Source organism: Zonotrichia albicollis, chromosome 7 (genome assembly GCF_047830755.1).
Source record: "Zonotrichia albicollis isolate bZonAlb1 chromosome 7, bZonAlb1.hap1, whole genome shotgun sequence".
NCBI lineage: Eukaryota > Metazoa > Chordata > Aves > Passeriformes > Passerellidae > Zonotrichia > Zonotrichia albicollis.
This window is the reverse complement of record NC_133825.1, coordinates 34,467,111-34,488,619: the sequence shown is the minus strand read 5'-3', so window position 1 is coordinate 34,488,619 and position 21,509 is coordinate 34,467,111. Positions and strand designations below refer to the sequence as shown.

The 21,509-nt window shown below is 40.0% G+C and overlaps 1 protein-coding gene across 1 annotated transcript in view; it reads right to left on the bottom strand.

The window, feature by feature from the left end:
• Positions 1-9,517, bottom strand: part of TNKS2 (tankyrase 2) — a 32,648-nt gene extending 23,131 nt beyond the window's left edge. Inside the window, exons 1-7 of the mRNA XM_074544990.1 lie at positions 9,187-9,517; positions 4,801-5,025; positions 3,776-3,871; positions 3,085-3,121; positions 2,711-2,786; positions 1,248-1,342; positions 640-706 (exon numbers count right to left, since the gene is read on the bottom strand). Of these exons, the coding sequence (XP_074401091.1) occupies positions 640-706; positions 1,248-1,342; positions 2,711-2,786; positions 3,085-3,121; positions 3,776-3,871; positions 4,801-5,025; positions 9,187-9,391 (801 nt within the window). The 5' untranslated portion in view covers positions 9,392-9,517. The remainder of the gene's footprint in view (positions 1-639; positions 707-1,247; positions 1,343-2,710; positions 2,787-3,084; positions 3,122-3,775; positions 3,872-4,800; positions 5,026-9,186) is intronic.
• Between the last annotated feature and the right edge of the window lie 11,992 nt (positions 9,518-21,509).

Below are 21,509 nucleotides of genomic sequence, written 5' to 3'. Positions count from 1 at the left end.
ATGCTGCAGCCCACATCTTCAAGCCACTAGTTTAATGTGTATCATACCTATCTTCAAGACTAACATAATCCAGATACACTGCTTCAGTTCCAAGAGTTCCCTTTTGTTAGGAAAACTGACAAGTTTCCCTTTCTTTGGAGTAAAACCTACAATTCAGGGCCAGAACTGATGCTGTAAAGTTAATTTCCTGAAAAGACTGACTGCTCTTTAGTTTTAAAACATTTACTATCTTTACCAGTATTCTTTTTAAACATCTCTTATTGCTCTGTCTTCTAAAATATTCTTCTACTGTCAAACTCAAAAAATTACTCAGCTTGTAGGAGGTTTTTTGGTGCTTCATTTTTTTTTGTTGGGAGTGTAGAAAGATTGAGATAAGCAGTACTTACTTGGTGGTATGAAAATATTCAACTTTGGAGCAGAGTGTTAAAAACAGAAAGCATATTTATAAAGAAAAGAGCTTCCTGGCAAGCAGAAGATTCTGTAGCTCCAGCTTAATAATCATAATAATGTAGAGCAAAAGCAATTTATTATTAAGTTTTGTAAATCTACGTACAAAATAAAAAAATATGCAACTTGTATTAGTCTATTATAAACTGTTCTTATTTAATAATATGCAATTTGATTTCTTCAAAGACCAACCTTGACTAGAAGCTCTGTTACTTCGTAATGACCGTAGGAACAGGCATTGTGAAGTGGTACGAGGTCTCTACAAAGAAGCAAAAGGATAAGGATGATTAGTTTAGAATACACATATATTAATTTCAAATGCATCTAATACATTGCAACTGGTACTATGCTTCATATTGAACATTTTACAAAAATAATATGACAAATGTTCAAATGAAACTATGGGGAAATAAGAAGCTGAAGAAGAAACCAGAAAATCCCATCAGCATTTATTAGAACAGTAAGCATCTAAAATAATCAGAAGATGAGAAGTGAATTGAATTGTCTCAGTGCAAATGAAATGGTTCCACTCAGACTTGGAACCCTAAGCAGGAAGAACTACCTGCAGGGGATGTTCAGCAGTGACCCTAATTATATCCTTTTTCACAAGAACAACGCTGTAATATCTTCTCCTGTGAAAACTAATCAACTTGCATTTTGGTCACAACAGAAAGTTTAAAGGTTACAGAACAGTCTAAAGTTGGAAATCCTCGGTGGTTAAAACATTATTACTGCTGTTTACTTTACCTCAATTTTTAATGGATTCTGTTTATTCTGAAGAAAGGGAAAAAGGAACCTACCCTTTATCCTTAGCGTGCACATCAGCTCCATGCTGCAGTAAGAGCTGCACTATTTTCACACGGTTATACCCAGCTGCTAAATGCAATGGAGTAGACTGAAACAAGAGAATGCAGAATGAATCAGTAACACAAAATCAAGGTTCAGTTTCTATTAATTTTTTCACAACTTGTTAACAGTACTAAATGATGAAGTCCCTCAAAGACTTACAAGCTTAAAAAAATCCCAGGGTGCTTGAATCAGACATTTGATAACTATGTTCATTGTTCACTGACTACTCTTGAAGTCAACATAAACACAAATCCCAAATTTACTCCATCACTAATACAAAGGCCACTTTTGGTTTTTTAGCCTACCATAGCTATAAATACTTTGCTGGCACAAACGATATCCTTGTGAAAGGGGAAGTAGGAAGACCATTAGCAACAATGACTGGTAAACTATGAAGAAGTCTCTCTGCCAATCAGTGAAGTAAGTTTGAAAATTATCAAGAGGGATTGTTATCCACGTTTGTGAATGCAGTGAGCAGGGTGTGGGGGAAATTTCATCTCTTCTAAACTCTCACCCTCCAGAGAGCAGACAGATAACTAACTGCTCTATGATCTTTTCTAGCAAATGCATTCAAGCATCAGCAGCGCTAAAGGCAGAGCTACAAATGAGTGAGTAGGAATCTTATCCTCTGCATTTACAAACCCACCCACTGAACCCGATTTCTACAGTTCCTAGAGGATGAGCCTCATAACCAGATGAGAAAACAGAGATGCATCAGTGTTCTGGAGATCCCAAAGCTTCACAAAGGGGAAGTAACTAAATCCAAACTTGGGTGAATGAGTACAAATACTTCATGAGAATAGTGATGCCAAAAAGTGATACTCAATAACCTGAACCTTCTGTAGGCCAGGGGCTGAAACCAGAAGACTCAGGATTTTTGAGAATGGAGATTCTGAACATTTTTCTGTCCTTTTTTACTTACAGCAATGAGCAGCTTGCTCCTGCATCAGGAGCAGCAACTTGCCTAAGGGTGCATGTCAAATAAAGCACCTGTGTATTTCTCCCTGACAGGGACACAAATCCGTGCAAAGGCTCACTTCTTTATCACTGCATATATGAAGGTCAAGCAGAAGCTTCAACTGAGGAGTTTGCTTATTGATCCTATATAGAATTATTTGCATAGTCCTTTTAAGATAAAAAAAAAAAAAACAACCAAAAAAACCCACAAACAAACAAACAAACAAACAAACAAACAAAAAACAACCAAAAAACCCCAAAAAACAACCAAAAAAACCCCTATTAAAAAAGCCCCCAAAAAGCAACCACTAAGCTGGCTGCGGGAGAGGTGGAATCTTATTTTCCCACATACAGTGAAGGAAGTAGATTTTATGTTTAACATTTTTAAAATCTGATCAAACAGTAACCGGATCATGTAAGAGATAACTACTTTTAAATCAATTTTAAACAAAAATACCTTTCTGCCATCACTTGCATGACAGTTAACATTTAATGGTGTAAGAAGAGACATCATCTTTTCCTCATTTCCACTCCTGAAAAACAAGATGTGAAATGAGCAGAAATATTCTTATCCCAATTTTTAGTAGCTTATTCTGGTTTTTTGTGGTAACATTCAACAGATCTGACGCAACACATTCCCCTCTGTATTGTCAGCATTAAAGAGAAAACAAAAATGCCTTTATGGAACTACTTTTGTAGCTTCATTCACAGAAAACAGGCAAAACTTAGCATCTAGATGGAATGCAAGCTCCAAAGACTACATATCTATATATTAATTACACAAAATTCTGCAACTACAACTAATTCCAATTATTTTCCAAACATACGTACCTGGCACTTTCTAAGAGTTCATCTTTCTTGTATTCACCTAGAAGACAAAAGGGCTTTCTTTAGCTATCAAATAAATATCTGCATGTGAAGTTCACTATTTATCCTCCTCTTCAAAAATTTTAGAGAACGTAAGTGCTAGAATACTTACAAATACTCTTCTCAGTTGTTAAAGAGAGCTTTTAAAAAAGAGGAAGCGTGAGTTTTTACACATGTGGGTATTGATAGGACAAAGGGAAATGTCCTGAAACTGGAAGAGGAGAGATTTAAATTAAATGTTAGGAGGAAATTCTTTACCCAGAGACTAGTGAGGCACTGGAATAGGATGCCCAGAGAAGTTGTAGATTCCCTGCCCCTGGATGTGTTTAAGGCCATGTTGGATGGGGTCTGGGCAGCCTGGTCTAGTCAATGTTCCTGCCCATGACAGGGGGTTGGAATTATGTAATCTTTAGGGTACCTTCCAACCTCAGCTATTCTATGACTCTAAAAATTTGACAGTTCATTATTGAACTAGCTTGATAAACTATCCAGAACACATGCCATGACTGAGATGATGAAAGCCATATGGGAATTCTATTTAGAATTATAAACCAGAGACAAGTTAAAGTAGTATCAAAAAGACAAGCTCCAAACTACTGTGTTACATCAGTTCAACTGTTACTAGTCACAAAGGAATCTAAAGATTATCACTTACCAGTCAGCACTGCTTTTGCAGATGGGTCTGCTAGATCCAAAGCAGTTCTTCCATCTGTGTTCCGGATGGTTGGTTCAGCACCGTGCTGCAACAGTACTGCAAAAATGCCAAAGTTTTCCATGAGAAAACAATTCTACAAGACAAGGTTTATGAGGCATAACATTACTGTCATCTGCAAACAACAAAAGAAACATTCTAACTTCCTTTTTCAAATTTTTCATGTCAGCATTCTGCAATGTCATCTGTGACCAGTGTCTCTGATGAAGTATGTCTAGACACATTTTAAGAGAAAAAAGCAGATCAGAAAGAGAACACAGACAGAACCACAGCCTGACCAGAGACAATCTCTCTTGAAAGCTTGTAACTGACCCACCACAAAACTCAGCTATTTTCCATCAGCTCCAGAGCATGCTGCCCCAAATCCTGTGCTAACCTGCAGACAGCAGTGGCAGGCTGTGCATGCTGCACTCAGGCCAAACAGGCAGTGTTATCTGTACAGCTCTCTTAAAGTAAATGGCAGCAAACCACACAATCAAGAAATGTGTCTCGACTATGTGTCTAACTTTCTACCACCTCCTTAAAGAGTTCCTTTTAAGAACTGTGTAGGTAAAACAGGTAGTCAATATAACTGAAGTTTTCCCATCCTTAACTAATTTAACACAGCTGCTACATATAAGACAGAATTAATCCATTATTAAGATCACTTTTGTTCTTCCCACTGCACTGTGATCCGAAGCAGAAGGCAGCATAAGAGTCTCGGCTGAAATAGAAGAGAATTTAGCTCCATCATGTCACTTTAAAGCACTTTCCCCATGATAAACCTTAATAGGTAGACAATTATAAAAAAAGATCCAAAAACCTGTATCTTGTAACAGTGACATATGAATTGAAGTTTATGAAAGACGTTTACTTTTAACCCTTGTATCAGCCATAGCTCCATAGAGTTAAAGTGGTCTTAAAAGGGTTCTAGATTGTTCACAGTGAAAACAAGTGAGTCAGTCACAGGAAGAGTGGGAGAAAATTACCAATGCAGACATCTGTCTTCCCCTTAATGGCAGCTTCATGAAGGGGAGTGTAATTCCAATTATCTCGAGCATTGGGATCTGCACCGTGCCGCAGGAGCAGATTGACAACCTCAGCATGGCCGAAGGAGCAGGCGTTGTGCAGAGGAATAAGGCCGCCATCGTCCCGCGCGTGGACATTGGCGCCACTCTGGAGTAAATACTCAACTACATCCTTCCGACCAAAACCTGCAAGAGGAAAGGGGAGAAAAGGCTTCAGGGTGGGGGAAGAGAAATTCCTGCCCCAGATGTGCAGATTAAACCAACAAACTTCAGTAACCACTCCTTAAGACAATCACAACTGGCATGGTTTGCTAAAGAAACATTTACACACTAAGGATGTTTCTGGAATTCTTAACAATTAGACTGAATTCAGTAGATTAAAGATTACAGAAACAATTAATACCTTGATAGGGTTCCCTCATGTTTCAGCTGTATCTGGCATACTTATACAATGGCAAATGAACTAGGACATCAAACTGTATCTCTATTTGCTTTACTATCTCCATATGAGGCCAGAACCACAGACCCTACAGCAAATTCACTTTTGAGTCTCACCATGGCACTTACCCACCCTGCCTGTCCTAACAGAGAACAGAAGCTCAGAATACTTGGGATGAGAACTGGATCAGACACATGGTCCATGCAAAACCAATTTATCTACACAGGCACAGTAACTCATATTCACTGCACACACAAGCATAGTTCTGCTGCCAAAAAAATTCTTAGTGGCTATACCCATGCAGTCTTATTGTCTATATTACATTATATGCATAATGTTTCTCATTTTTCAATATGTTCAGCTATTCTAAGTCTTATAAATACTGTTATTTTTCTTAATTGTGTCCTGACATTTTTCTTGTTTCCTCAAGCTTTCAAAAAATTCTGTTTATAGTTTGAATATATACACAAAATGTACAAAATTATTCTGAGGAACTACTCAGAAGAGACCTTCACATGTGCAGCAGTCCTGCAAACACATAATCAAAACTGTTATTTGAGTACAAACTGCTTGGTATTTTCTTCTGAGTACCAAGAAATGTTCTTCAGGACTGCTGCAATTATGCTACAAAAGACTCTGATCAAATTCTTTACTACCTATCTGGCAGCTAAACCACTCATTCTGGTACAGAAGAATCCCCACCCCTCAAGGTGTTGATGTAAAGCCATGTTTTTACAGGGAAAATTTCTCCCCAGGAATCAACATCATAATTGAAAGTCAGCTGTAGTAAACCTTATTGTAGGCATAGAGAATTCCCTCAGATCCCTCCATTTAATACAGAGGCTCAATGAGACACAATTCATGAGCAATCCACAGCTTCCCTCCCAGCAAAGCCTGCATCTATTCACAAAGTACCTTCAGTACAGCACCACCCCTGTAGCAAATTTACTGTCCATGAAATGACCTCATTTGTATCACACCAATTTTTGTAACTTCTCTCCAGCCCTGAGCGCACAGCAGGGATTCCTTACTTCCTTGGGGAAGCATCTGTACAACAGGGCACCATATATGGAAGGGGAATTATTTTCCCATTGCTTTCTAAAGGATGCATGAGTACAGAGGAAGTGGCCAAACTGCACAATGGTCTCTGCCTCTGTGCTTTCCTGAGCGTGGAAAACAGGGGCAGCCTTTGCTATCAGGGAAGGCAATCACTGCCTACTCTAACAGCTCCTCTTCATCCTTAGCTGGCTGCAGCAAAAACTATTTCAACACTTTAAAAAACCCCAACACTGTAATTTTTAAGAGGTAGGTGTTTTCTTTAGCTCTTGGGCTTTTATCAAGAGACCACCTAAATGGGATCACACCTTTCACTTGTGCAAGGTAATGGACTTATCATCATGAACTCTTTGTTTTAATTGCCAACAAGAAAGGCTGGCTACTCAGGACCCTGAGCTGGCAATCTTCTATCACCTGTGACAGCTGAGCAGCTCACTGCACTTGTTCCCTGGAAAGTTACACATTTTTAGCTGACAATTCATAATTATTAATCATAGATGAAATGTACAACTGCACATAATTTAAAAAAGGTATTTATTTACAATCACAGCAGGTTATAATTGGCATTCAGCTACTTCTGATGGGATAAAAAGCTAACAGAAAGAATTCAGCTCAAATTCTTCTCCCCTGCCTTGGGTGTTCATATATTTTATGAAATTTAGATTGCAGGAAGGGCATTTTAGTACCTGCCAAGTCCTTAAAACCCTGTGATACTTTGAACTTTGACACACACTGTGATGAAAAAGACTGACTTGAGGAAGTAGATGCAGTTTAAGATGGGAGAGGATGGAGCCTCTTTTATTATGAAGGATGGTGGGCTCTCGACTAAACCTTCAGGATAACTTAACTATCACACACACAGTTGTGTATTACAAAATCTAAAGAGCAACCTCCAGAAAACTCCAATATGTATTACTTCTGATAATGACACATTTCTAGGAAGAGCCTGAAGCTTTTTTTCTTTTACATCTTTTACTTCAAAATCTGCCTTTACAAACTGACACATGAAAAAAGAGGAATTGGGTTTATTTTTTTAAAAGAATTGTTAAGTAAGATCTGGGAAAAGACTTAAAAAATAGAACCCAAATTCAGACCCAGAATGCCACTAAAAAAGGGCAAGACAAAACACGGTGACATTATGTATTTCAGCTCCAACTCCTCCATAAAAGAAATCTTGAAACTGAATGAAACCAGTCAGAGAAGTTTTGTAATGTATTTTCTAAGAACACCCAGACAACTAGGATAAACAAAGCCACAATAACACAGATTTTTGCTTTTACTTCCTGGAATGTGACTCTTTCAGAGGCAAAGACAAAAGAAGTGAGTATTATTCCAACTGTGAATAACAGGGGAAAGGCAAAACCAAACAAAACCAGTCAGGCCCAAGTCCAAGAGCTACTTATGTCCACCTTTCACACAGAGCCTACTGCAGGTGGGCTGACAACAGCAGAGTTCCACCTGAGGGGAAAAGAGAGTTCCTCAGAGAAATCACACAAGTCTTTTCTGTCCCATTGAACCAGGAACTCCCAGCATCTCCTACAGGCCGCTGAGAGGAGCACTTCATTTCTGTGTAGCAAGTTGGAAGAAGATTCGGGATGACAACAGTGTCTCCCATTTACACACCAACATGTTTAACCTTAGAAATCTAACAACTACACGAACCTACGGCTACACATTTTAAAAGAAAAATCTTTCTACAGATCAGGAGTTATTTAAAGTCAAGACAGATCACGCCTGTTCAGAGAGATAAATCAGATCATTAAAGTGCATGAGAAGCATCTTAGGCAAAAAAACCCCAAACTAACCAAAAGCAAATAAATAAATAAAACCTACCCCTCACTTCTCTCAAATGCTCTAAAACATACACAGTTGTTTAGAAGTTCAGAGTTCATAAGTAGACAGGAAGGATTGCTGCATATAAAAAAATAGTTACAAAAATTTATTTTCCTCTGACAGGATATTTTGTCTCCTGAGCTCTCTTGCCAATTAAGCTTCTTGAATTTATTACGCACTGCTGTCCTGAGGAGACTTTCAAGAACCTAGACCTAAGTCTGAGTCAAGCTCTCTTAACATGAGGAAAGGACACCTGAAACCTTTACCAAAACAAGCTAATAAAGAAATAAACATCTTTGTTACTATTCATATTGATTAGCTGAAAAGCAGCTGGTGTTTCCTGCAGCCTGTCAGCCCTGGAGTCCTACATCTAAGGCTGTAATTAAACCAAAACAACCAACATGAGAACAGCAGTCACAGTCAGGTCTTTGTCTGAAAAGGTGGGATACAATCTTCTGGCCAGCTGCCAGTGAAAGCAGTTGTCCTGTGACGCCAGGCGTTTGCTTACTCTGTCCTGAATTAACAAAGTCCATTTGTCAAAGATAAGAACGCAAAAAGCTTAGAAACGGTGGTGTCTGACAAACACCTTCACGCGTTCAATTCTAAAAATGCACAGGCCCGCTGAAATCCATGGGAACTGTACGTGGGACATGTGTCCCTGTCAGAGCTCACGTGTCACAACACGAACGGCAGAAACCCCACTCCAGATGCGTCCTCAAAGCCAGATGAGGTTTGTTTTTTTAAAAAAAATAGAAATAAAAGAAAAATGCAATAAGCGAGCAGACACGGCTGTACCGCTCGCTGACCCCTCCGCGCGGGTGACACCGGCTCGGCCCCGAGGCCGGGCAAGACCCCGGGGCGGGGGCGATGCTCGGGGCCGGCGGAGCGCTCGGACCCCGGCGCTGCGCCCGGCCCGACCGGCGAGGCCCGAGCGGCCCGGTGCTCCCGGCGCTGCCCCGCGGCCCAGCCCGGCGCCCCGGGGAGGCGGCGCTGCCGGCCGGCTCCCCCTGCCCCGGTACCTGCGGCGAAGTGCAGCGGGCTGGACTTCCTGCCCGCCGTGTCCCGGCTGTTCACGTTCTCGGGCCGCACCAGCCGCTTGACCCGCTCCACGTCCCCGTTCCTGCAGGCCTCGAACAGCTCCCGGGCCGGCTCGGCCGCCGCCGCGCCGCAGCCCGGCGCCTCGGCCAGGGCGGCCGCGCCTCCCGCGCACCTTCGCCCCGCCATGGCCGGGCCGGGCCCCGCGCAGCCCCCGCCCGCCGCCCCTCACGGCCCGGGGGGCTCCGCACGCGCTCCCGGGCGGGCGCTGCGCCCGGCGGAGGGATCCGGGCACCGCCGGCCTCGTGCGCAGGCGCGCGCGGCGGGAGCCTCCCAGCGCCGGGCCGCGGTGCTGCGGCCCAGGCCGGGAACGGAGCCGAGCGCGGCTGCTCACGGGCCGCCCTCAGTGCCCCCGGCTCCCTTGGGAGGGATGGCGAGGAGCAGAAAATAAATACAGCGCCAGCCATTCGTCCCAGATGAACAAATGTGCCTTTGGTGCTCTCAGTAATTAAATGTAAGGATTTTTCTGTTCAGGGATTTTTCCCCCCTGCAAGTGTGTAAGACTGCATTTTGTTGCCAATGGCTTCATGATCCTTGCACAGTTGCTTATATAGGAAAATACCGTGACTCCGAGGAAGTTCAGAACTTGCATAATAACTATGAAATTGAAATTATACAACTTAAATGACACAGTTCTCTTTATTAATCTCGAAACACAGATATTAAAAAACCTGTTAGTTGACTTTGCCAATTCAAGGTTTTGGAAGAGAATAGGAAGTGTTCTGTCCCTCCCTGCCCCTGCAGGTAGCTCATAGGCTTGGTGGGGAAGCCTGAGCCTCTGGGATTGACTGGAATAGAATTCAGTTTATCATTCTGAAACGTGTTTTTTTTTTTTTCATTCACACCATATTAAAACACTTTGGAAAAAAGTAGTTGAATAGGGTCAGTACCTTCCTGTTGCAAATGCAGAGATGAGTACCTCCAAAGTCAATTCACCTTGCAGACTTCTGTCACATCAGGAAATTAAATTACTTAAGTATGAAGAAAAAGATCTAGCACATTTGTACAGTCTAGTCACTTCCATTCTGTCAAACATCCCTGTCCCTGAAACAAGGAAGTTACATCCAAATTTTCTTTCCCTGGTCCATACTAATGCCTAAACTGCACTCAGGAATTTTTGGGGGGAGACTACAAGCTGTACCAGGCTGTCACCATGCTAGTGACAGAGCAAGGTCTGATGCTTGTGTCAGTGTGTGTTCAGTTTGATAACTTACACACAGCCACAGCAGCAGAAGAACACAGTCAGCACAGGGCAGGACCCACATGCTTTGACAAACGTGATGCCTTGGTCATGTGTGTTTTCTGTAATCCCACTGGTTTATCTCTGTGTCTCCATTGAAATTTCAAGCTGCGCTCAGCAGGCAGGTAATAGCCAGAGTCCCACACGTACATAATTCATCCACTGCTTTGCATGGGGCCATGATGTTCCCAAATAAACTGTCATCAACTGTGGCTCATAGGCCCTCTCAGACATTCCAACTCCTCCAAAGTGTGCATGATGAGAGCTTCCCTTCCTGCCCGCAGGCACCACAGACTGAAAACAAGACCTGCAATGCCGCCATTTGTATCTTTTATTATCACCATTAGCATAGCTTGGAAAATGATACAAGCTTTTCAGTTCATAAACCCTTCTCTGGAGAAGCAGAGAAGCAGCAAAATGCACTAACAGCAGAAGCAGCAAATGCATTAACTTGACTGCTTTCATTTCAAAATTAAAGAAAGGACTTTGTATCTAGAAATCTGTGGAAGTGCAAATACCTGTGTAAACACAAACACACCCTGCTCCTCAGTCTTCTGAGTAATTTAAAATCCAGAACAATATTTTACTGTTCTGCTGGAGCATGATTATAAAGAGCATAGCCTGAAATAAATTCTACATTCTCTCCACATAACTATACCCAAAAGGTACTACTATTCTAAATGATCTTCAGCCTGATTTCCTTTCCCAGCATGTCTTTGTGATAGCTTGACTGTGAAACTACCGCAGGTCTTTATGAATGGAAACAATTAAAAAATTACTCTGTAAGAGCAGAATTCAATTTGCCTTGAATTCAGGAGGCAAAGACTCTCAGCATATTTTGGTACTGGTGTGTTAATAGCATTCTCAGTGACTTTTGAGATTCACCATGCACACCCCCCTTTTATGTGTTATTTATATGTTTATTTATTTATGAGAAAATAATCTGTAAAATTCAATATTTTTCTTCCTTCTTTTGTACAACAGCATGGTTAGGAAACCATAGCTGAAATATATGCCAAATCCCTCTCAATACAGGTGGCAGGGACTTTTCTAGATGCAGCAGGGGGTTTGTAACCCACCTGTTACTAACCCAGCCTAAGAGGCTCAGCCATGAACAGCTCAGAAAAATTTCACTGTTATTCCTTTTAGTGTAATTTGGGATATAACAATGGCCTCTGCCTTTGAAGTATATTTATTCTGGTGGCATAACCTCACAAAACAGAAACATGAAGTATTTTGGAAGAGTGCTCAGTTTGTTTAGGAACATGCTTGGTTGGTCACTAGAGGGCAGGAAAGGAAAGGAGATAAAAAGGAAGGAAAAAGAAAAAATGACGGGGAAAAAAGAAAAAAGAAAAAGAAAAAGAGAAATATATAGAAAAAGAAAGGAAAAGAGGGATTGTTGGGCATGGAAAGACGAGAGCAGCCTTGCAGCCTTAAGAAGAAATTATTTTCCTTTCTGCTTAGGAGATTAAGGTTTACTTATGGGGAGAGACACTGTTCATGCCAATCTACAAGGCAGTCCATCAGGTTTAGGATTTTCGGCTGTCAGCCCTTCATGTTATGAGGATTTTCCAGTTTTTTCTAATTGGTCCCCGCAGTTCTTTGCCATGCTCTTGGAAGCAAAGTAAAATGCTGGAATAAATAGAACATTTCAAGAGTTCAGAAATTTAGCTTACTCCAAAAGCAGAATGATTTAAAATTTATTCCATTTGAATTATTTCCAGATGAGACTTGGGGAAAAAAGCCCAAACCCGGGATAATTAATGTGTACATCAGGAAATAATAAAACATTCCTGTAAAGAAAAGAGTTTATTTTGGAGAGAAACAGAAGTAATCTGTTGTTTATTACTATATTCTTATAAGTATAAATAGAAACTTTCTCAGTGCAAGCTTCTTTTTCTAAATTAAAAGATCAGTTTATGAAATATAGGCTCACTGCAAAATCAAAGCAGTACAGGCTGTACATCAGTGAGTATGTGTTATACTGGATCTTTACAGAAACTTTCTCCTTTCCCCTACTTATTTCATCCACCATGTACTTTGGCTATGTCTCTTAAACAAGCAGGAACTGGTTCTTTTTTTCTGTCAGTTACCCATGTGTAGTTAGTGGTGTTTTATATGCAACACCTATATTTCACCAGCAGTTGGGGGTAAAGTGTAATAATCATAAAATGTTTTTCTGGAATAACAAAGGGATTAAAAAGAAAGAAAAAAAAAAAAAAAGAGGAGATATGGAGATGGTGAAATGTTAAAAGACTGAGCTTTTCAGAGAGGAGCAAGCACAAAGCCAAGTGGTCCCTCTAGGAGATGGGGAGATACTGTCAGTTGCTAACAAGCTGTAATGAGAGGCCATTTAGTTATCAAAATACTCTGTGTATGCAGCAACCCAGATAATTGTTCAGCAGCTTCGTGACCAGCTGTGGGGACAGCAGTTAGAGAAGATCCTTTTTAGTGCTAGGGAGAAGCTTGTGTTCTATAAGAGTTCATGGAAACTAGATTGCACAGAAAAAAGAAACCTTTGGTCCAGGATGCCCATGATTTGTTTAAAATTGTTGCAGTTTTCTGTCAAAAACTGCTAGACAGAAACATGTCTAGAGGGCTTAAATGAAGCTCTTGTTTGTTTTTCTGTAGGGCCTGGAACATTCTGGGGTGACAGAGAGCTTTTTTAAAAGCGTAGGCTCCTTGCGTGCAAAGCAGAACTTCACAGGGTGCCAGCATGAGAACATGGCAGAGGCCTGGGAAGTTGTGATTTTTTATTGGGAAGAAACCACAAACAGCAGAGGAGCAGTAGGGCCAAAGATCAATATTGACTGGGGATGCCAGCAAAACAGATTCATCTGTACCTCAAATAGGGATAATAATAGGAACATGCTGAAAGCAATTGAAGGCAAACCACAATATCTGTCCAGCCATGAAATTAATTTTTTCTGGAGCCAGTCAAAAGAAAAAAAAATAGTGGGCTAATTAGGTTAAAATCTGTGTAGAACTGACTGAGACAGTAATAGGGAAAGAGCAATTCTCTTGAAAAATCATCCGAAGGAAGAATATTTAGAAGGAGAACCAACAAGTAACAAGAGACTCTCCATGCATTTAAATTGCAATTCAAGGGACACTTTATTAACAAATTTTGGTACTTGTTTTCTGTCCCAATTAAAAGCAAAAAAATAAAAAAGGCTCTGTGGAGGTTCAGACATCTTCACAATCTGCCCCGGGCCTTTAACAGAAGTGCCCAGGTCCTCCAATAAATTAACAAAGCAGGCAGATTTCTCAGTGTTTTACTCTTAATTGCCCTCTGAAGCACTGTTCCTCTTTCCACTGATGGCATAAGAAGCCTATACTTCTCATTTGGATACCTGAATTGGTTGCCTATAGTATGTAAATACCATCCAGAGCAGGCAGTGTGAAGGAAAGCAAAGAAGAAACTAAATGTAATTTTTTTAAGGAAGTAGTAGTGTACCACTCCAAATAGTTGCACACAGATTGTCAAGTTGTTATTTCAGGCCAGATCTTTGAGAGGCAATTTCTCAACAATTCAAATGATGGCTTCTTGGAACAGCTAGTTCCACAGTCCAGGGAAAAAAACAGGAGAGGAGAATGAACAAGCTATTCTTGACTTCAGCCTAAGGAAAAGTTACTTAGTTTAAGAAGTTTTTACAGTTTCACCATGAAGTAATAATTGTCAAATCCAGTGAACTTCAGGATTTATAATGGAAGGCTCCTGCTGAAAAGTAGTCCATGGCAGTGATTTAGAAGAAGAGGAATTGTGATGAAAAGAAAGAATGTCATTACAGTGATATTGAAATCAGACATTAAACCATTACAATCCTAAGACTTACTGTGAACAATACATGCAGATTTTTAACTTAGTGACAGAAAGCAGGAAACGTTCAAATGGTTTGGTGTCACACTCTAATGGTCAGTAATCTTCAGTAAAAGCCTATAAAAATGAATACAATTTTTTATTTTTAAAAGGAAGATTATGAGAAGTGAACACAGTTATGTATATGTCCTACCAAGCATAAGTTATCACAGAGCTAAACCAGCAGTACAGCTAAAAACTTCTCCTTTGGGAGGATTTTTCCCACACCTTAAAATTCATCGTAACCAGTAATGCCTCAGAAAGGGTAGAGTATATTTTGCGAGGGATATTCTTTGAGGAAAAAAGTGCTCCATTAAGAGAATTCTTATGTTCCTGCAAGCAAGGTTTAAAATCTTCATCCAAAGATATTTTTGTCTTTAATTTCATAATACTCAGATATTTACCAGATAAAGATATTTGCCTTCCTACCTGGATGCGGACTAGACAGCCACTCTACAAATAAGGGGCTAATCCTCACTTAAGGGATGTATATTTCATTTATTTGTTCCCTGAGTCAGTTGAAGACAGAATCCCTTTATCAGATCTCTGAGATCAAAAAAAGCAGCAAAACTGCTGGTTACACCTTAAATTTATTGAAGGCTTGAGTCTAACAAAAGTTAGAAAAAATTGAGTAATCAGAAAGTTCTAAAATAACTATATACTTGAACAGTGTTGAAAGCAAATTAAATTGCAAAAATAAGTTAAAAGCCTTTAGCAAGAGAGAGAAAGTTTTAAGCACTTTATTTAGGCAGTTTATTCTAGGATTATTTCTGTAATCTACTTTTTTAAATCTCTAATTATTATAAGCAACTGAGATTTCTACTATATAGTTTATATGAAGCCTTATAGCAGAAATTTATGTCTTTGTTTATCCATGGAAGATAATTTTTCCATTAAGTTTAGAAAATTACTGATTTCCTTCTTTTATCAAACATGCCTTGATTGTTGAAATGTTGCCTTATAGTGACTCTCAAGATCATGGGTACACAGTGATGTAATCTGACTGCCTCAAAATAGTAAATGGTGCTAAATTTCACCCGGGAATGTGATTATTTAGCACAGCACTGTGTACTTGGCCAATACAGCCAATGCCTAATACCTGATAAATTCCTTTTAAATGGCAATAATTTTAGTGTATAGGGAAATGATATGTAATGAAGATTTTAGCTATCTGGGAAGTATATTTTAAAGTTTTCCTTTTTATATTTTAGAGTTACTGAATACATTTCTTTATAATTAAAAAGTAGGTCATTTTTACTTTGCATGATTACACAAATGCTAACTATTGCTGCTAAGGTGAAGTTACACAATATTTCATTTCAACAGCAAGGTTACTAAATATATCTTAGGTTCTATCTCTCTGGAACTGTTCCAGGAACATAAATGGTCATCCTTCTCCCTTTCCTTTTCAATTCTTTGCCTCATCTGGTCAGGCCCTTTGGTCTTCAAGATGAGAAATACTTAACTGAGTCTCCTACCTCACTTCCCCAGAAAATACCCAATGGAAGCCTATTTTACTTCCAGATCTATCTCATAACTTGAACAACTTCAAGACTGGAAACAGAACAGCTGAATGGAAGGTTAGACTGGTGTGGAGATCTTAAAACCTTAAAGACATTGGAAGTGTTATCTCTGCACACAATATGTGTGCACACAAATCAAGGTCCCACAGGCATCTAACAGTGAAATAGCATTTTTAACATTGGGTTACCAACTGGTTTTCTTCAGAAAGAATTTTGCTGATGATCCTTTCTCTGCTGTCTGGACAGTTCATGGAGCAGAGCTACTGCTATATTCCTCAATACTGTCCTTGCATGGAAACTATTCAGTGTGGGCCAGAATAGCCCTTGTAATCTAGATGACAGGACCCAGATGTTCTTGTGGCCTTCTTAGCTTGTAAACAGAAGCTCTCTGCAACAGATAAACATTGGATACAAGTTGGCCTAATTTCTATTTGATCTAAGATAAATGGTATTCCTGGAAAAAATATATGGAATGCATGCTAATTACTGGGGATCCTAAATGGTAGGCAAACAAATTATCATTTGAGTCAGTTTGACACAACCAGCAAAGTCTGCTGTGCATTCTGAGGGGTGCAGAGCACTGTAGAACTGATAAGAGCACATGCACAAATGGCTCAGGGGTTTTCTTCTCCACTCAGGATCTTACAATGTAACAGTATTTGATAATGCTGTAATGCTGTTAGGAATATGTTTCCCTTTTTATGGCTACATGGAGAGATTCAAAAGCAGTCTGTGCTGTAGCAAAAATCTGAGAAGCCACAGTGCAGATTTACCACAACTACTGATACATGCCTGTGTTAATTTTATTCAAGACAGAAAAACCACAGTAAGGAAACATCAGGGGGTATTGGGAATCCTCCAATTTAGCCAAAAGAGCTTTTAGCAAAACAAACTTGGAATAAAATAAAATTGTACTTTTCTGAGCAATTCTCACTGGGCATCTACTCAGGTAACAGAGAGAGGGAAGTTCTGAGAAGTTTGATTTACCTTATAGGGAGTGTGAAGTAGAAACTGTTTTTTGCATCTAACAGCACAGTAACACCATCTTCTAGGGGAGAACTGGTCTGCTTTTAGCAGAGGTCTCACAGAGTCCTGTAGGTGTAGCCCACCTTGGCTAAGAGCTGAATTAGTTTTTTTTCCTCACATGGCCTAGTTCTGTCTAGCAAAATATTGGAATATTTGGAGTAGTCATATTGACTTACATAGAGAGCTTTGAAAATTAAGCTGGTCAACTGCCAGTCCCTTTGGGATGGGAAAAGAATCTGAAAGCTTTGCCTCTGCACTGGCAGAAGAGTGGGAGAGAAAGAAATAAATCTACCATAGATTCCCTTAGCTAACATTCCCCAGCACCGTGTTATTTATTTCTGGACAGATTTATAATGTACTTTGATGCTGAGCTCATAACATTCTTAAAAGGAATATTTAATAAATCCCTGAAGAGAAGAACCAGAAATCAGAACATTATGCTTCAGTATAATAAGAAATGAAACAAGTATTCATGCTACTTACATTGTTCAAAAAAGCTATGGGAAACCATAGTGGTTATATCTAAATTATGCATTAATGGCCACCCTGAGACCACTCTCTAAAGCAACATCCTTGTCCAGCAGCTGCTGACTTGGAAGCTTGGGTTAAGACATGCTGTGAGCTGGCCCTTCCACTGCACAGGGCCACGAAGGCTGCAGGCTGCAAGGGGCTCGAGAGGCAGCGGGGTGGACGGAGGATGGGCAGGGAGTGCAACACTGCTGTGTGGAGCGTGCACCACTTTGCCCTTCTTGCAGAACAGTATTTGTACAGCTACCTTGTCTTTTTTATTGAGGTAATTACCCAGTTGGGATGGTACAAGAGTTCACTGTAGGTGTGATAAGAGTTAATTCAAAAATGAAAAAGGGGTGAAGTAAAAGCAGATGTTCTGCAAAGTGATACTAAACCACCTAAATAGTTCTGTTGGCAGAATGAAGTAGTCATAGCCTTGCTATTATTATTAGTCTGATCAGGAGGGATGAAATTCAAGCTATGTTCCCACACAGGCCAAGCTCACAGAGTTGCTCAAGATTGATATCTGTATGTATGGAGAGAAGTCAGCTTGGCACAGCACTGAAGCTCCTCCTTTAGGAAAGCAGCCTAAGGAATCAGATTTAACCTTTAGTTACTGACTTACTTTGGAAATATACTTTTTCTTGACAAGGAAACAAGGAATCCAAGATTGCGTGTTTGTATTTTGAAATTGCCTGGTTACTGATTCTTTTTAATTTCTAAGTTACACTTTGTCCAAATACTTTGGACAGAAGATTTATTGGCAGTTTGTTTTTTTTTTTTTACAGGCACACTGCCAGTGTCCTAGTTTAAACCCCTGCTTCTGCTCTAGCTGTTCCCAGCACAAATGTGAAGGCTTAGGTGACATTATACTCTTTGGACAGGGGTTCCAAATTCAAACTGTGACAAGGCTTAATATAGCCCCTCTGTGGGGTTATAATTGGGAGGAATTGTATAAAGCAGCTGGGCATGTGGTTACTCTGAGTAATGGCAGTCTGATGGTCTTTTTAATTCTGATGCCAAGCACCCTGATAAATCTTAGAGCATGGTGCCATTTGGAAACCCTGCCTTCTGTCCATTGTTTAGGGAAAAAGAAGTTAAATGAAGAGAAACCACCATAAACATAATGTGAATTATGTGTCAAAAAGTTTCAAACCAGAAATTTAAAATCAGTAAAATACCTTGATTTTTAGGCCAAAGTGGTATTTCTGTTATGCTAAAAACTTAATTAGAAACATGGGTAACAAATTAAATTGCAATTCTGCACACAGGATATTTTGTACCCTGTTCTTTTGCAAAACACCACAGCACTTAAAATTACTAAATGGAACTATTTACAGAAATGTTAACCAAGAACCCCAAACAATAAAAAAATTTCCATATTAAAAAGTCTAAGAATTTTTTGACTTTTGGGAGGTGAGGGGGAAATATTTTCACCAGTGACTGACAATTATCTGCTCTTTGTGGCTTCTTAATAGGAAAAATTTTATGCCTTCTCTTGTAGGAAAAAGTATGTTTACAAAAAAAGCCCCAAACAGTAACAGCCTTTCCAGGGACAAGTCCCAGAGAAGATCTTCCATAGTTCCTTGGTACCTTGATTGGTGTTCACTTCACATTCTGTCTTTCAACTCAGGGATCTCTAAATAACTTCTTAACTAGCAAATTTTCTGTCAGCTATTGGAAGGTTTTAAGTTATCAAGTGTTTAAGAAGGAAAAATATGAAAGAGATAAAAGAGAAAGAGATAAAGAAATAGATAAAAGAGATAAAATATGAAAGAGATGGAATTTGTATTTCTGTTTGAAGCTCAGCTTGGACCAGTTTTGTTGTGCTGTGTACAAAAACAACTTCACATGGGCATGGACCCTCCAGGCTAAATTTGGAAGGAACTCAATGCAGGCCACAGTGACCTGCAGGGATTTATTTGAATGTTCTTTTCCTTTGCTGGGTACCTTTTATTATCTTATGTCAGTACTCCAAGTTTAACTATGTGAAACTAACACTCTCCTATTTTTAAATTGCTTCTGCATAAGGTGCAGAGCCTTTCCTTTAAGATAAATGTGAATAGTTGTGCATTTGTGCTACCAAATTGGCACGTGTTGGCAGCAGACCCACTGACACACTAACCTTGTTTTTGCACCTGTTGTGTTAGCATATGGTTAGACTAATTCACTGGTTCTGTGAGGGATCACTTGGAGCTCACAGGCTGTGCACCTTGGAAACTGCCTCTGCTGCAACTGAGAACAAGACTGCTCTCAGCCATTTTTCAGGACAAAGGAGTTCATCTCAAGCCCTGCTCTGTCTTCAGCAAACACCTGACATGACACCAAATTTCTTAGAAAGATTCATTGAATCAATTCTTGACTGTTTTCTGTCAGCTACAAGTGGGAGGAGGCAAGGATGAATCTGATCCCTTCCCCTTGAGTCCTCTGGGCAAGAATGACACACTGAGTCCCTGTTACATTCCCTCCAGTAACTTGCTTTGCCCCAGTCCAGGGATGAATTTTCCACTGTGGAGAGTTTGTTGTGCAGATATGTGAGCCCAGCCCCAGGACTGGCACACAGATAGACACTCGTGACTAGCACAGCTCCTCTAACTGCAGGGATGAAAAAAAAGAGGTAGGAGGAGAAACTGGGTGTCAGGAAAACGTGCTTCTTCTGAAAAGGTCACGTGTCATTTTAGCTGTCACCTTTTCTTAATTTTGTGCTGCATCAATTGAGGTGCAAGGTGAAGGAAACAGAGCAAAGGGAGGGCAGTGGCCAGCCCTGAATTGGAGACCTTGTTGTTAGCACTAAAAGATTTTGGTGGTTTTTTTTTTTTTTTTAAAGCAACATCCAAGACTGAATTTCTGTCAGAGTAACGATGCTTAGATAAACTCAAATGTGCCTACAAAACACTTACCTGCAGTGAGAATATAGAATTTATGAAAGCTTAAAATTTCCCTTCATGTTTAGACAATGTATCTAAATTATTTTTGCTTGGGTCTTTCTTGGCACATATTTCATTTAAATTATGACATTTGTGATGGAAGAGAAGGACTGACAAGAACTGGCAGCACTCCCTTCTGGGTCCCCTTTGAAGATAATGCATGACCCCATAAAAATAGGGCTCTGTCATAGCATCTACTTAGAGACAGAAGAAAGCCTCTAGATACAGAGCCTCTAGCCCAATTTTTTCCTAGGCTGACATCCATTTTTTTCCATCATGACTTCCTCCTGCTCTCTGAAGCCTACTCCAAGTTAAACCAAATTTAGTAGGCAATTCCAGATATTTCTATTCAAAAGTGTCCCCTGGCAGGAAATCAGTGCCCTGTTTTTCAGATTAAAAAAGAGCAAGCAAGCTAAGCATTTTCTCAGGATGTATGCTTTTATCTCTCTCACCCACTCTAAATCCATGCACATGCTTTTTGCATCAGCCATCCTATCATCAGCCCTCTGAGCCTGGCTACCAACAGCGAATTTAAGGTGGTTGAGTAGTCAGTTATCTGCAGGAGTGAAGTCTCAGTGGGTAATTGAACTCATCTACTCAAAAGACTTAGAAAGGAAGAACAGTGGAATTAGATTTGGAAGGAATTAGATTTGATACTATATGTCAACAGTGGAGCCACGATACATGTTGGTAGTAGTTAAAATATTGTGTGACATAGCAGTACCTCAGAGTTCTATGCTACTTTGGCTGCAGGTTGTTGGAGTGTCTGGTTTGTCTGTAAGTCATGTTTCCTTCCTGCTATAAATTCTTGCTCTAATTCAAATCTTTGACTATCTAACTCTTTTGATAAGGCATGGAAACATCATCATTCCAGTGTTAAACTTACACCAGTATGAATCTGCAGGGAAAGAAGGTGTGCTCAGCTGGTCTGCTGAACCATTCCTTCTCCCACAAACAGACAATATAGACAGATGAAATAAATGTTAGGCAACACTTCATAAAACTGTAAGCTTTTCATGGCATTTCTTTTCAGCATTACAGCAGATTTGAGTTGGTTTTTGCCATTTGATCTGCTTATAGCATACTGAAGTACAGAAACCCACAGATTCAAAGGAACCCCATGTTCTGTTAAATTTCTGCAAACTACTGTGGCTGTGGGAAT